Source organism: Heteronotia binoei, chromosome 1 (genome assembly GCF_032191835.1).
Source record: "Heteronotia binoei isolate CCM8104 ecotype False Entrance Well chromosome 1, APGP_CSIRO_Hbin_v1, whole genome shotgun sequence".
In the NCBI taxonomy this organism is placed as follows: Eukaryota; Metazoa; Chordata; class Lepidosauria; order Squamata; family Gekkonidae; genus Heteronotia; species Heteronotia binoei.
The window spans coordinates 274,811,404-274,825,647 of NC_083223.1; the positions used below are offsets into that span (position 1 = coordinate 274,811,404).

Consider the following 14,244-nt stretch of genomic DNA (forward strand, 5'->3'; position numbering starts at 1 on the left):
GATAAAATTGCTGAGCAGGCAGGTTAAAATGGATAAAAGGAAGTCCTTCTTCACCCAAAGGGTGATTAACATGTGGAATCCCTGCCACAGGAGGTGGTGGCGGCCACAAGCATAGCCACCTTCAAGAGGAGTTTAGATAAAAATATGGAGCAGAGGTCCATCAGTGGCTATTATCCACAGTGTGTGTGTGTGTGTATATATATATGTATATATATATATATATATATATATATATATATATAAATTTTTTGGGCCACTGTGTGACACAGAGTGTTGGACTGGATGGGGCATTGGCCTGATCCAACATGGCTTCTCTTATGTTCTTATTTTCCCACACAGGGCTTTTTTTTTTTTTTTTGCAGAGAAAGCCCATCAGGAACTCATATGCAGATTAGGTCATACCCTCTGATGCCAAGCCAGGTAGAACTTTCTGCTCAAAAAGCACCTTGAGGACAGTGAGACTCAAGTCCAAAGTCAGAGTATTAAAGACTAATTCTCATCACTGTAGTTTAGTTATTCCCTTTCATTGCCCGCAGTTTTCTCTTCCTTCCCTTTGCTTATTTCTTTAATATTATATTTCAGATTCACCTTCATCCAAAAATGCCTGGCTACTGTGGTCCAGAGTTCGCTGTCCCATCTGTTGCCTCCACCCCAACAGTTGGCTTTGGATCAGCACACCGCGGCTGGGGAAATCTCGGCTGTGGATATGGAGGTCTTGGCTATGGCTATGGAGGTCTTGGCTATGGCTATGGAGGTCTTGGCCTGGCACATGGAAGTCTAGGTTATGGTCATGGCTATGGCCTTGGCTGGGCCCATGGTCCTGCCATAGCTGAAAGTTCCGACAGTCTGGGCACCCTGGCTGGAGTCAACCCTTCCTGCATCAACCAGATCCCACCCGCGGAAGTTGTGGTCCAGCCACCAGCCGTGGTCATGACCCTCCCAGGACCCATCCTCTCTGCTACGGGGGAACCAGTTTCTGTTGGAGGCAATGCTCCATGTGCCATTAGTGGTAGTGGAGTGGGAGGAGCAGGCTTCTACGGGGGGCTAGGAGGCCTTTATGGTGGCTGGGGTTCTCGTTTAGGGCTAAGACAGGGTAGATTCCTTGGGAACAGGGCTCTGCTGGGACGTCGTGCCAGTATCTGTTGATCCAGTTATTGAATCTGAGGGAAACGTATCCATCGTCATGGTCATGTTCAGGAATTTGAAGATGAGATCCAATGATGAGTTCAAAAAAAGGTTAAACTTGAAGAAACGTCATTGAACTCAAGAACTTCTGCATGGAAATTGGACATTAATCCCTATCCCCTCTTTAATTTCTGAATGCTATAAGTCTAAGAAGAATGTTGATATTCTTTGTCTTGTTCTTTTCCTGCTTCTTGTTCTATTGTTTTACTTAGTTATTCTCCGATTTTCATTAAAGCTCAATCTGCATCCTAGCACTGGTGTCTTGGTTTTGTTCCTCAAAGTACCAATTGTTTATCGCATGCCTAGAATCATCTCTATCTGTGGGGGTTTCATTGGCCGCTCCACTTTACCACATCTAATTGGTTTTAAGAAAGTTAAAAAATATATTATTTGGGGGGAGTGAATCAATAAATTCATTAGATTTCAAGCAAACAGGAAATGAGTTTCCTTCTTTGAACATATGAAGCTGCCTTATACTGAATCAGACCATTGGTCCATCAAAGTCAGTCTTGTCTTCTCAGACTGGCAGCGGCTCTCCAGGGTCTCAAGCTGAGTTTTTTCACACCTATTTGCCTGGACCCTTTTTTGGAGATGCCGGGGATTGAACCTGGGACCTTCTGCTTCCCAAGCAGATGCTCTACCACTGAGCCACAGTCCTTTTGGAGACAAATTGGCTATTGATGGCTATTGAGAAATCTTGATTGGGTCATAAAGATTTCGGGACGCCTTGACTTAATTGCAGAAAACATGCAAAGCAATAGTCCAGTGTACCCTCTAAGCTGCAGAATCTAGTGAGCAAAAATTCCACTTTGTGAGCTACTTGGTATTAAAGTTGTGAGCTACTGACATTCAAGTTCTGAGCGACTGCATAAATTAGATAGCTCTGGGGCCATTTTTTTTCCTGAGCTAAGACAAAAATGTGTGAGCTGGAGGCTAAAAATCCGCGAGCTAGCTCACGGTATCTCAGCTTAGAGAGAACACTGAGCAATACATACTGGGAATTAAACTCAGTTTCATGACAGATCAAAGTGGGGCAGAAGACATTTTAAAGATTTGGACATCAAGTGAGAAAGATGGAAGAAGAAGAAGAAGAAAAAGAAGAAGAAGAAGAAGAAGAAGAAGAAGAAGAAGAAGAAGAAGAAGAAGAAGAAGAAGAAGAAGAAGAAATTGGATTTATGTCCCGCACTTGTCAGGCGTAGGTTCATTGAAGATCACAAGTAAGCAGATTTTGGTATTTTGAGACAAAGTTGTCTTTATTGGATACTTCAGAGTTACTCCAGCATGGCGGTTATTGGAACTGATGGAGATCAGCTCGAACTATTGGCATTTAACCTTCTACATCAAAGCAATTGTTTCTGCCCCCTGATTCCCAAAACAAAACGTTGCTTTGCATGTGCGACTTTTCCCAACGCTTCCCCCCCCTCCCCTTATCTTGTCCGTTGGTGGTTACAATTCCCAGATGCAATGTCCTTGGGCCTCCGGAGAGGAGGTGAGAATTTGGCATGTACTGTAGGCTTCAAAGGGATCTTGGCAAACTTTGATATTCATGGGAAGCGGCCTCTACTCTTCCCCCTGCCCTCCTGGTTGTTCCCAGCTTCTATGTTAGTTAGCATTTCTATGCAGCATTGAATACGGTTAGTAACAGCATTACTTAATATCATTAATGAACAGAGCTTGACAACCCTCCATTCTGAAGAGTCTCAGAGTCTCACAATCTCCTTTACCTTCCTTCCCCACAACAGACACCCTGGGAGGTGGGTGGGGCTGGAGAGGGCTCTCACAGCAGCTGCCCTTTCAAGGACAAAGAGGCTCAGAGCGGCTCACAATCTCTTTTCCCTTCCTCCCCCGCAACAGACACCCTGTGAGGTAGTTGAAGATATTGGATTTATACCCCGCCCTCCACTCTGAAGAGTCTCAGAGCAGCTCACAATCTCCTTTCCCTTCCTCCCCCACAACAGACGGCCTGTGAGGTAGATGAAGATATTGGATTTATATCCCGCCCTCCACTCCAAAGAGTCTCAGAGTGGCTCACAATCTCCTTTCCTTTCCTCCCCCACAACAGACACCCTGTGAGGTAAATGAAGATATTGGATTTATATCCCGCCCTCCACTCCGAAGAGTCTCAGAGCGGCTCACAATCTCCTTTCCCTTCCTCCCCCACAACAGACGGCCTGTGAGGTAAATGAAGATATTGGATTTATATCCCGTCCTCCACTCCAAAGAGTCTCAGGGCGCCTCACAATCTCCTTTACCTTCCTTCCCCCACAACAGACACCCTGTGAGGTGGGTGGAGCTGAGAGGGCTCTCACAGCAGCTGCCCTTCCAAGGACAAAGAGGCTCAGAGCGGCTCACAATCTCCTTTACCTTCCTCCCCCGCAACAGACACCCTGTGAGGTAGTTGAAGATATTGGATTTATATCCCGCCCTCCACTCCGAAGAGTCTCAGAGCGGCTCACAATCTCCTTTCCCTTCCTCTCCCACAACAGACACCCTGTGAGGTAGATTAAGATATTGGATTTAAACCCTGCCCTCCACTCTGAAGAGTCTCAGAGCACCTCACAATCTCCTTTACCTTCCTCCCCCACAACAGACACCTTGTGAGGTGGGTGGGGATGGAGAGGGCTCTCACAGCAGCTGCCCTTTCAAGGGCAACCTCTGCCAGAACTATGGCTGACCCAAGACCATGCTAGCAGGTGCAAGTGGAGGAGTGGGGAATCAAACCCGGTTCTCCCAGATAAGAGTCCATACACTTAACCACTACACCAAACTGGCTCTCCCAGTAAGCCAGTAACTGGGGAAGAGGGGAGAGGCTGAGTGAAGTCTTGTATTCACCAGTCTCTCTTTTCAAAGTTCCAGTGGGCTTGTGTACATTCCATGAGGAATAAAATATTCACTGTATAGCAGAAAGTAAGCTATGGGAACCATTTTGTAGTTGGCTGTGTCTCCTGCAATAGCCATTTTGTGGCAGCCATTTTGTGGCTGCACCTATCACTCTGCATTGGAATTCAAAAGGTGCTCATAGCCTCAAAGAGATTAGGGGCCCTTGTCCTAGGGTATTCCACAACCTCATGTGCAAAGCATTTTTTCTAAATGAATGATAATTTTTTAAAGCTTCATCCTTCCATAATGATTGGATTTCCAAGAAGTCCAATTCAGGAAATACCCGGGGATTTGGGGGGTAGAGTCTGAAGACTTTTGGAGTAGAGCCTGGACTTTTCTATCCCCTAAAAATAAATAAAAACACAGCAGTACGGATTCCCTGAATACAGTCTTAATTTCCTAATCCTCTCTCTCTCTGCCTTCAAAGGCAGCTGCACTTTCACTGAATGAAAGTGAAATTTGTCATATCTGCACTAGTTCTTGCCAGGACGCACACACAAAGCAGCTAAAATAAACACGAACAGTTTGCAAGCCCACATTTTTGTGATCACACTGTGGCAATTTACACACAGGACTTCCTGAATGTAACCATCTGCTGTATTTCAGGCAACTTCTTCAAACTAACACAGGAAAACCAATGTCAAGAACACAGCAGTCTAGGGGGTGGCCCCTCGTTCTTGTCATCAGGTTCTAGTTAACTGTACAAATGACTTCTGAAATGAATGCAAAACAGACTCTGCTCTTTTCCCTTCTCACAGGCTTCACAGATGCACTGGGAAGAGCCACCTGGCTCTGCCTGCTTGCCCCACCCCCTTTCCTTCCGCTGAGATTTAAAGGCACACACACTGAGCCAAAATGCAGTTTCCAAGCTCCTTCTAAACCTACAGAGACTTAAAGGCACAACATGGCTGCTGGAGTGGGGCTTCTAAATGCAACATGGGGAGGAGCCTGCAAAACAGGGGGATCCCCTGCTCAGACCTGGGAACCAGCAAGCCTACATAATAAGGACTGTTAAACTCAGTTGCTGGGAAAGGATGAACATTTAGTCCCACGGAGATGGTAACGGCTATTTTGTGCATCTGGCATCTATTTTGTGCATCTGGCACTGGCATCAGGCCAGTGGCCCATCCAGTCCAACACTCTGTGTCACTTAAGAACATAAGAGAAGCCATGTTGGATCAGGCCAATGGCCCCTCCAATCCAACACTCTGTGTCACATAAGAACAGAAGAGAAGCCATGTTGGATCAGGACAGTGGCTCCTCCAGTCCAACACTCTGTGTCACATAAGAACAGAAGAGAAGCCATGTTGGGTCAGGCCAATGGCCCCTCCAGTCCAACACTCTGTGTCACATAAGAACATAAGAGAAGCCATGTTGGGTCAGGTCAATGGCCCCTCCAGTCCAACACTCTGTGTCACATAAGAACATAAGAGAAGCCATGTTGGATCAGGCCAATGGCCCCTCCAGTCCAACATTCTGTGTCTCATAAGAACATAAGAGAAGCCCTGTTGGATCAGGCCAATGGCCCCTCCAGTCCAACATTCTTTGTCTCATAAGAACATAAGAGAAGCCATGTTGGATCAGGCCAATGGCCCCTCCAGTCCAACACTCTGTGTCACATAAGAACATAAGAGAAGCCATGTTGGATCAGGCCAATGGCCCCTCCAGTCCAACATTCTGTGTCTCATAAGAACATAAGAGGAGCCCTGTTGGATCAGGCCAGTGGTCCATCCAGTCCAACACTCTGTGTCACACTGTGGAGTGCTTTAACGATACCCAGTCCCTTCATTATAGTTTTTCTTCTCTAAACAGCAGGCAAATAGAAGTGACTTAAGAGCAATGAAACAAAAGCAAAACAAAACAGAGATTGGTGGCGATGGTGGGGGAAACAGTTGTGGAGAGATTCATACTGAAGCACAACTATGGAGTACTGCCTTATATCCTTGTGCTTAGCAGAGTAATAGCACACATGAAAATAAAACCTTTTCTTTAGGAATTCTTGGAGACTTGAGGATACAGCCTTGAATGGGACCAGCAGTGCTAAAAATAAAGGGGATTTAGCAGAGTAGGCAGGGCAGAACCCCTTGTTCTACTGAAATATTATATCCTGAAATTCTTCTTTCAGTTTGGTGTAGTGGTTAAGTGTGCGGACTCTTATCTGGGAGAACTGGGTTTGATTCCCCACTCCTCTACTTGCGGCTGCTGGAATGGCCTTGGGTCAACCATAGCTCTGGCAGAGGTTGTCCTTGAAAGGGCAGCTTCTGGGAGAGCTTTCTCAGCCCCACCCACCTCACAGTGTGTTTGTGGTGGGGGGAAGAAGATAAAAGGAGATTGTAAACTGCTCTGAGACTCTGATTCAGAGAGAAGGGTGGGGTATAAATATACAGTCTTCTTCTATGGCAGGGGTGGCCAACAGTACCTCTCCAGATGTTTTTTTGCCTACAACTCCTATCAGCCCCAGTCATTGGCCATGCTGGCTGGGGCTGATGGGTTGTAGGCAAAAAACATCTAGAGAGCTACCGTTGGCCACCCCTGTTCTACGGTCTTCTTGTTGGTCTCTAAGGGGCTACTGGACCTGAACCTAACTGTTCTGCTGCAGGTAGATTCAGGTGGAAACCTGGGTTGGTCTGAAGCAGCAGAACAACATTGAGTCCAGTGGCATCTTTGAGACCAATAAAATTTTGCTCAGAGTATAAGTTTTTTACGTACAAGCAACAGCGGGAGGGCTTCTAGTGTCCTGGCAATGCTAGTGGACCTCCTAAGAACAAAAGAGAAGCCATGTTGGATCAGGCCAATGGTCCATCCAGTCCAACACTCTGTGTCACATAAGAGAAGCCATGTTGGATCAGGCCAGTGGCCCAGCCAGTCCAACACTCTGTGTCACATAAGAGAAGTCATGTTGGATCAGGCCAATGGTCCATCCAGTCCAACACTCTGTGTCACACTGTGGTAAAACCCCCCACACACACACACAGAAGCCATCAGGAGGTCCACAAGTGGAGCCAAGACACTCGAAGCCCTCCCACTGCTGGCCTCCCAGGACCAAGAATACAGAGCATCATCACTTTCCCCAGACAGAGAGTTCCATCTATAACCTGTGACTAATAGCCACTGAAAGACCTCTGCTCCTGATGGCACCTGGTTTTTTGGCCACTGTGTGACACAGATTGTTGGACTGGATGGGTCATTGGCCTGATCCTGCATGGCTTCTCTGATGTTCTTATGTGACACAGTGTTGGACTGGATGGGCCATTGGCCTGATCCAACATGGCTTCTCTTATGTTCTTATGTGACACAGAGTGTTGGACTGGATGGGCCATTGGCCTGATTCAACAAGGCTTCTCTTCTGTTCTTATGTGACACAGAGTGTTGGACTGGATGGGCCATTGGCCTGATCTAACATGGCTTCTCTTATGTTCTTATGTGACACAGAGTGTTGGACTGGATGGGCCATTGACCTGATCTAACATGGCTTCTCTTATGTTCTTATGTGACACAGAGGGCGTTTTCGCACTCACCTTCAAGTGGTGCGACCACCCTCCTCACGCCGGCGGATCTGCAGGGATTTCGCACCAGAAGCGCCGGCGCACCCAAAAGAGCCGGCGACTTCCGTCGCGAAACCAGCTCAAACGGAAACCGCCAAGAAGCAGGAAAACGTTTGAGCTGGTTTCGCGACGGAAGTCGCCGCTCTTTTGGGTGCGCCGGCGCTTCTGGTGCGAAATCCCTGCAGATCCGCCGGCGTGAGGAGGGTGGTCGCACCACTTGAAGGTGAGTGCGAAAACGCCCAGAGTGTTGGACTGGATGGGTCATTGGCCTGATCCAACATGGTTTCTCTTATGTTCTTATGTTCACCAGATACAAACAATGAATAGAATCTCTTCAAGTCCTACTTACAGGAAAAGAGATGGTTGGGAGTAGAAAGGGCCAAGTTGTATGAGTTAAGCTAAAATAAGATCAGGTGGCCAATAAGATCAATGAATAGTAGCAAATTAGCACATAAATGCAAGAGCTAACAAAGATATGTGAGAACAAAGTTAGAATGCAGCAGTACCCCAAAGACAAACCAAGCTCAAACTTTATGTGAAACCAGAAACTCAGCATGTACACACTTCTTCACATACATTGAAACAGATTTCCTCAAATATGACATGCAGGTGGTGGTGGGGGTTTAGTTATTAGGAAGAGCTAAGTGGAGTCAAGAAGCATAAGTAACCGAGCAATAAATACAGCTAAGATTGGAATAATAATATGGTAGGACCAGGGGTCATTTTGTAGAAAAATAGGTGGTGAAGCTCATCCAGGGATTGTTATGCAGGTGCACCTACTATTCAATGGACAAGGTTGGTAGGAGGGGAGGAGGGGGGTGTCAGAAAGGTTCAGGAGCTGTGCTCCTGAGAGCTCCTACTGAATTCAAGGGAAGAAGAAGAAGAATTGCAGATTTATACCCCACCCTTCTCCCTGAATCAGAGACTCAAAGCGGCTTACAATCTCCTATGTCTTCTCCCCCCCCCCCCCCACGGCAGACACCCTGTGAGGTGGGTGGGACTGAGAGGGCTCTCACAGCAGCTGCCCTTTCAAGGACAAGTCCTGCGATAGCTCTGGCTGACCCCAGGCCATTCCAGCAGGTGCAAGCGGAGGAGTGGGGAATCAAACCCGGTTCTCCTGGATAAGAGTCCGAATTAAAAAGCTATTCGAGGTATTCAATACCTTTGTATTCTAATAGGTTAAGAACATAAGAGAAGCCATGTTGGATCAGGCCAACGGCCCATCCAGTCCAACACTCTGTGTCACACAGTGTCAAAAATTTTTATATATACACACACACTGTGGCTAATAGCCACTGATGGACCTGTGCTCCATATTTTTATCTAAACCCCTCTTGAACGTGGCTATACTTGTGGCCGCCACCACCTCCTGTGGCAGTGAATTCCACATGTTAATCACCCTTTGGGTGAAGAAGTACTTCCTTTTATCCGTTTTAACCCATCTGCTCAGCAATTTCATCGAATGCCCACGAGTTCTTGTATTGTGAGAAAGGGAGAAAAGTACTTCTTTCTCTACCTTCTCCATCCCATGCATTGTCTTGTCAACCTCTATCATGTCACCCCGCAGTCGACGTTTCTCCAAGCTAAAGAGCCCCAAGCGTTTCAACCTTTCTTCGTAGGGAAAGTATTCCAGCCCTTTAATCATTCTAGTTGCCCTTTTCTGGACTTTCTCCAATGCTATAATATCCTTTTTGAGGTGCGGCGACCAGAACTGCACACAGTACTCCAAATGAGACTGCACCATCGATTTATACAGGGGCATTAGGTTGTTGAAGGCCTTTGCAGTCTATTTGAAGATGGAGATGATTAGTCAGCCTAGAAGATGCATCCTTATCAGAGGGGCACTAGTTATAATCTATCAATATGGTAGTCTGAATTGATCAGAAGCTTCAACTTAGAAGGAACACCTTGCTTGCAATCCGTTTATCTGTAGGTGGCTGTAGCCCTGACCATATCTTAAGGTATTTTTATGTACTCAAGTAATTGCTGTACTTTAATTGAAGTGCCGGTGACGGATGCTATACTTTTCTTTCAACTTCGTTCACGTTAAAGATGTATGGTACAAAAGAAAAAGGTATTGGCGTAAGTTGGCCTTTCCTATGGCCCGTTGTAATATCTTTCCTTCAGAAGTCGTGGAGGGCCGCTTTAGAAAGGTGCCTATGGCTGAGCGGGTTTGTCCTTGTGGCGCAGATAAAGTTGAAACGATTGACCATGTTTTGTTTGGGTGTGGCCTATACCCTGGCATACGAGCCAGGTGCATTCATTCTTTGTTGGAGGGATGTCTCGGGTTTTCTGATTTCAAAATCTACTACTAACTGATCTAAATTCAATATATATATATATATATATATATATATATATATATATATATATTTTCCCTCATTGATGCTAAAAAATTGTCCAATGTCTTTTTACATTCCACTCTTTCTCCATATATCGTTTAAATTTCTTTCACTCGTTTTTGAATATCTCCAAATCATAGTCTCTTAGCGTTCTAGTTAGTTTGTCCATTTCACTCCACGATAAAACTTTCATAATCCAGTCCCATTTCTCAGGTATTTTTTCTTGCTTCCAAAGCTGCGCATACAATGTCCTAGCAGCTGATAGCAAGTACCAAATTACAATTTTTATGTGGTTGTTGTTGGCCTGCATTGTGCTGTGTATTTGGTCATGGACGGTAATAAAGCAAACTGAACTGGTATCGGTGTATGGTAGGGTTGTCAAGTTCAATTCAAGAAGTACCTGGGGACTTTGGAGATGGAGCCAAGAGACTTTGGGGGTGGAGCCAGGAACAAGGTTGGGACAAGCATGATTGCACTCCAAAGGGAGTTTTGGTCATCACATTTAAAGGGATTGCACTGGACATCTTTTAAATGCCTCCCCTCCATTGGAAATAATGAAATACAGGGGTACCTTGCCATGAAAATGTCGTGAAAGCAACGTCACCCCAGAGTCGGAAACGACTGGTGCTTGCACAGGGGGACCTTTCCTTTTCCTTTCTTTGGGGGCTCGTAGAATTGGACCCCCTGGTCCAATCATTTTGAAGCTTGGTGGGTATTTTGGGGAGAGGTACTGGATGCTATGCTGACTATTTGGTGCCTCCACCTCAAACAACAGGACCCCCCTCCAGACCCCCAGATACCCGCAGATCAATTCTCCGTTATACCCTATGAGAATCGGTCTCCATAGGGAATAATGGAGTGCTCAGCAGACATTTCCACCCCCCCTGCTTTCTGATGACTCTGAAGTGGGAGGAGGGGCTTCAAATTCCCAAGTGAGGACAGGGGATCCCCCAGTTTGAAGCCTGGGGGATCCTAGGGTGGCCATAATATCTGCAGGCCAGCCAGGGACACCTTGAGGGGGGAATGAATGTGTGTGTGTGTGCGCGAAGCGCGCGCCGCCGCAAACAGGAAGTGACGTCACTTCCGGTGACGTCACTTCCGGTAACGTCATGCCACCCGGCTTGCCTTCCCCTTCCGAGTCCAGCGCAGGCTTTGGGCAGCCGCGGGCGAGCTCTTCCCCACACCCCAGGCCCCAGGGATCTGGAGCCTGGACTTTGCCTCCCCTTCGGGAGATGAGTGGCCGCCATGGGCCTGAATGAGGCCTGCCTGAGCTCTCCCTCCCTGGCTTCCCCTTCCGGAAGCCTGCAAAGGTTTGCAGGGCTCTCTTTCAAAACAAACCCCAAAGCAGGGCCTGCCGGCGGGCGCGTTTTGGCAGCAGGAGCTTTCTCCTTGGCAACAATTCCCCGAGGAGAGCACGAGTGCCCGCGCACACCCTGCCAGCTGCACCTGCAGGAGAACGGCTTGATGCAGCCCACCAACGAGCCTCCCTCTCGCCTGCCGCAGCTGATGAGCATTGCGAGGAGAAGGACACTGCAGCCGCCGCCCCTCGGCGGGATTTTGGTGAACCCGGGATTTGATTGGTCCCGGGTTAGCCAACCCGTGAGGCGGGAATTTGGGGGCAGGGGCAGGACTTTCCCGGGTGGGTGGGACGATCTGGCCACCCTAGGGATCCCCTGTCCTCACTTGGGAATAGGCAGCCCTAGCGTATGGTAATAAAGGGTAAAACCGAAGCAAAGATTGTTTAGCGATATCAGCTGTGTACTATAGCCATGACAAACCAGACACATTGTTAAGGTGCACCTATTGTCAGGAATTAAATGTTCCGATATGGAAAAGCTGACCAGACATCCAGAACTGATTAAATGTACATTAATGTCTGAATCAAGCCAAACCAGAGTCATCCGGAGCATACACCTGCCATAATAGTTCTCTCTATGCACCTTGTGTAGCAAGGTCTGGGATGGTGGGTTCTTTCTCAGAGCTGTTCAGGCTCATCAGCAAAGAGGACAAACCACAAGCATCCCTTGGGGTGATGGAAAGGATGCTGGAACCACCCCTCATTGCTGTCGCCTACACTTCATCCCCTTCACAAGAGTCACAGGTCTCTTCAAGGCCAAAATACTCAGGTCTCAGATTCAGCAGGAGCTCACAGGAGACATCTCCTGAACCTTTCTGAGGGTCCTCCCTATTCCCCCCTATCTACTTTGTCCATTGAATAGCAGGTGTAACTGCATAACAATCCATGGATTAGGAGAGAGGGCAGCCAGCCAGCCACCAGGAGCCCCAGCAGCCCTCATTAACCCCTAAGAAGCCCATGCCACCCTTTCTCCACTTCTTATTGGATTTTGGGTGATGGGTGGCTTGCTGGCCTTTTGACAGGTGGGGAGGCAGCCCAGGAGAGCCCCAGGTGAGCGAGGCCTGTTTGGGCTGGCTGGATCTCTAGCCAGCGCAAGGAGGCCTCACTCGCCTGGGGCTCTCCTTTCTTGCATTGGGTTTCTTTGGGCTGGGGGGGCATATGCTAATGAGTGATGCTAATGAGCTCTGCCACCTTTTTTCCTACAAAACGACCCCTGAAAATATCAGATGAATTTCTTGGAAGACCAAACAAAATCCTTTTGCAAGCAAAACCAAGACACAACTGTTAGGATGCAGTCTGTGCTTTAATGAAAAAAAGAATGAAGGAAAACAGTTACACAAGGAGAGGGAAATGAAGAAAGCAAAGAATCTCAATGTTCTTCACAGACTTGTAGCTTTTAGAAGAAAAGATGGAAAGTCCGTACAAAAGTTATTCAGTTCAATGTTGTTCCTGCAAGCCTAGCTTTTTTAAAAAATAGAAAAAACATTGATGGGTCTAATCTTCCAATTCTTAATTGTTACTGGGACCATGCATAGATTCTCCTCAGGTTCAATAAGGGAATCAACAGATGCTGCTACGACGTCCCAGGAGAGACCTTTTTCCAATCCATGAACCCCTCCCCAGGCCTAAATGGGAACCCCAGCCCCAGCCTCCATGGTGGCCACCGAACCCCCCATAGAATCCTGTTCCTGCCACCCCGGTGCCACTAATGGCACATGGAGTATTGCCACCCACAGCAACTGGTTCCCCAGTAGCAGAGAGGATGGGTCCTGGGAGGGTCAAAACGGTGGCAGGTGGCTGGACCACGACTTCTGCTGGTGGGATCTGGTTGATGCAGGAAGGGTTGACTCCAGCCAGGGTGCCCAGACTGCCGGAAGTTTCAGCTATGGCAGGACCATGGCCCCAGCCAAGGCCGTAGCCATGACCGTAACCAAGACCTCCGTGTGCCAGGCCAAGACCTCCATATCCATAGCCAAGACCTCCATATCCACAGCCAAGATTTCCCCAGCCGCGGTGTGCTGATCCAAAGCCAACTGTTGGGGTGGAGGCAACAGATGGGATAGCGAACTCTGGACCACAGTAGCCAGGCATTTTGGGGTGGAGGTGAATCTGAAACAAAACATAAGGAGACAGCAGTTGTGGTTATTACGAAGGGCCACCAAACTACCTTTCCTGGGCTCATCAACAAAATAGCTTTTTCGCATAATGGGTTAACCCCCATCATTCACCTTCTTCTCAAACCCATATGAACTAATAAATATATAGTTAAGGTACGTCTCAGACCTCCGTTCCATTGCAGCCAGTTTGGTGTAGTGGTTAAGTGTGCGGACTCTTGTGTGGGAGAACCGGGTTTGATTCCCCACTCCTCCACTTGCAGCTGCTGGAATGGCCTTGGGTCAACCATAGCTCTGGCAGAGGTTGTCTTTGAAAGGGCAGCTGCTGCGAGAGTCTTCTCAAGAAGATATTGAAGATAGAAGATATTGGATTTATATCCCGCCCTCCACTCCGAAGAGTCTCAGAGCGGCTCACAATCTCCTTTACCTTTCTCCCCCACAACAGACACCTTGTGAGGTAGGTGGGGCTAGAGAGGGCTCTCACAGCAGCTGCCCTTTCAAGGACAACCTCTGCCAGAGCTATGGCTGACCCAAGTCCATTCCAGCAGGTGCAAGTGGAGGAGTGGGGAATCAAACCCAGTTCCCCCAGATAAGAGTCCGCACACTTAACCACTACACCAAACCGGTTCAATCCCATCCACCTCATAGGGTGTCTTTTGTGGGGGAGGGAGATAAAGGAGATTGTCAGCCACTCTGAGACTCTGAAATTCAGAGTGGAGGGCAGGATATAAATCCAATATCAGCCGCAGCAGCCTGAACCAAAAGGTCATGCTTTGTTTCAAGCTATGCAAAGTATGACCTTCCTTAGAAATTGTCCCTCC

At 47.7% G+C, this 14,244-nt stretch overlaps 2 protein-coding genes across 2 annotated transcripts; one reads left to right on the forward strand and one right to left on the reverse strand.

Moving 5' to 3' along the window:
• Positions 1–587: 587 nt before the first annotated feature.
• On the forward strand, positions 588–1,376 carry LOC132588633 (cuticle protein 64-like). Its single transcript, XM_060261056.1, has one exon. The coding sequence runs from the start codon at positions 601–603 to the stop codon at positions 1,144–1,146; it is 546 nt and encodes a 181-aa protein (XP_060117039.1). The 5' UTR covers positions 588–600; the 3' UTR covers positions 1,147–1,376.
• An 11,493-nt stretch (positions 1,377–12,869) lies between these two features.
• On the reverse strand, positions 12,870–13,407 carry LOC132588650 (claw keratin-like). The gene has a single exon (XM_060261057.1). It carries the CDS (start codon positions 13,398–13,400, stop codon positions 12,870–12,872), a length of 531 nt encoding a protein of 176 aa, XP_060117040.1. The 5' UTR covers positions 13,401–13,407.
• Between the last annotated feature and the right edge of the window lie 837 nt (positions 13,408–14,244).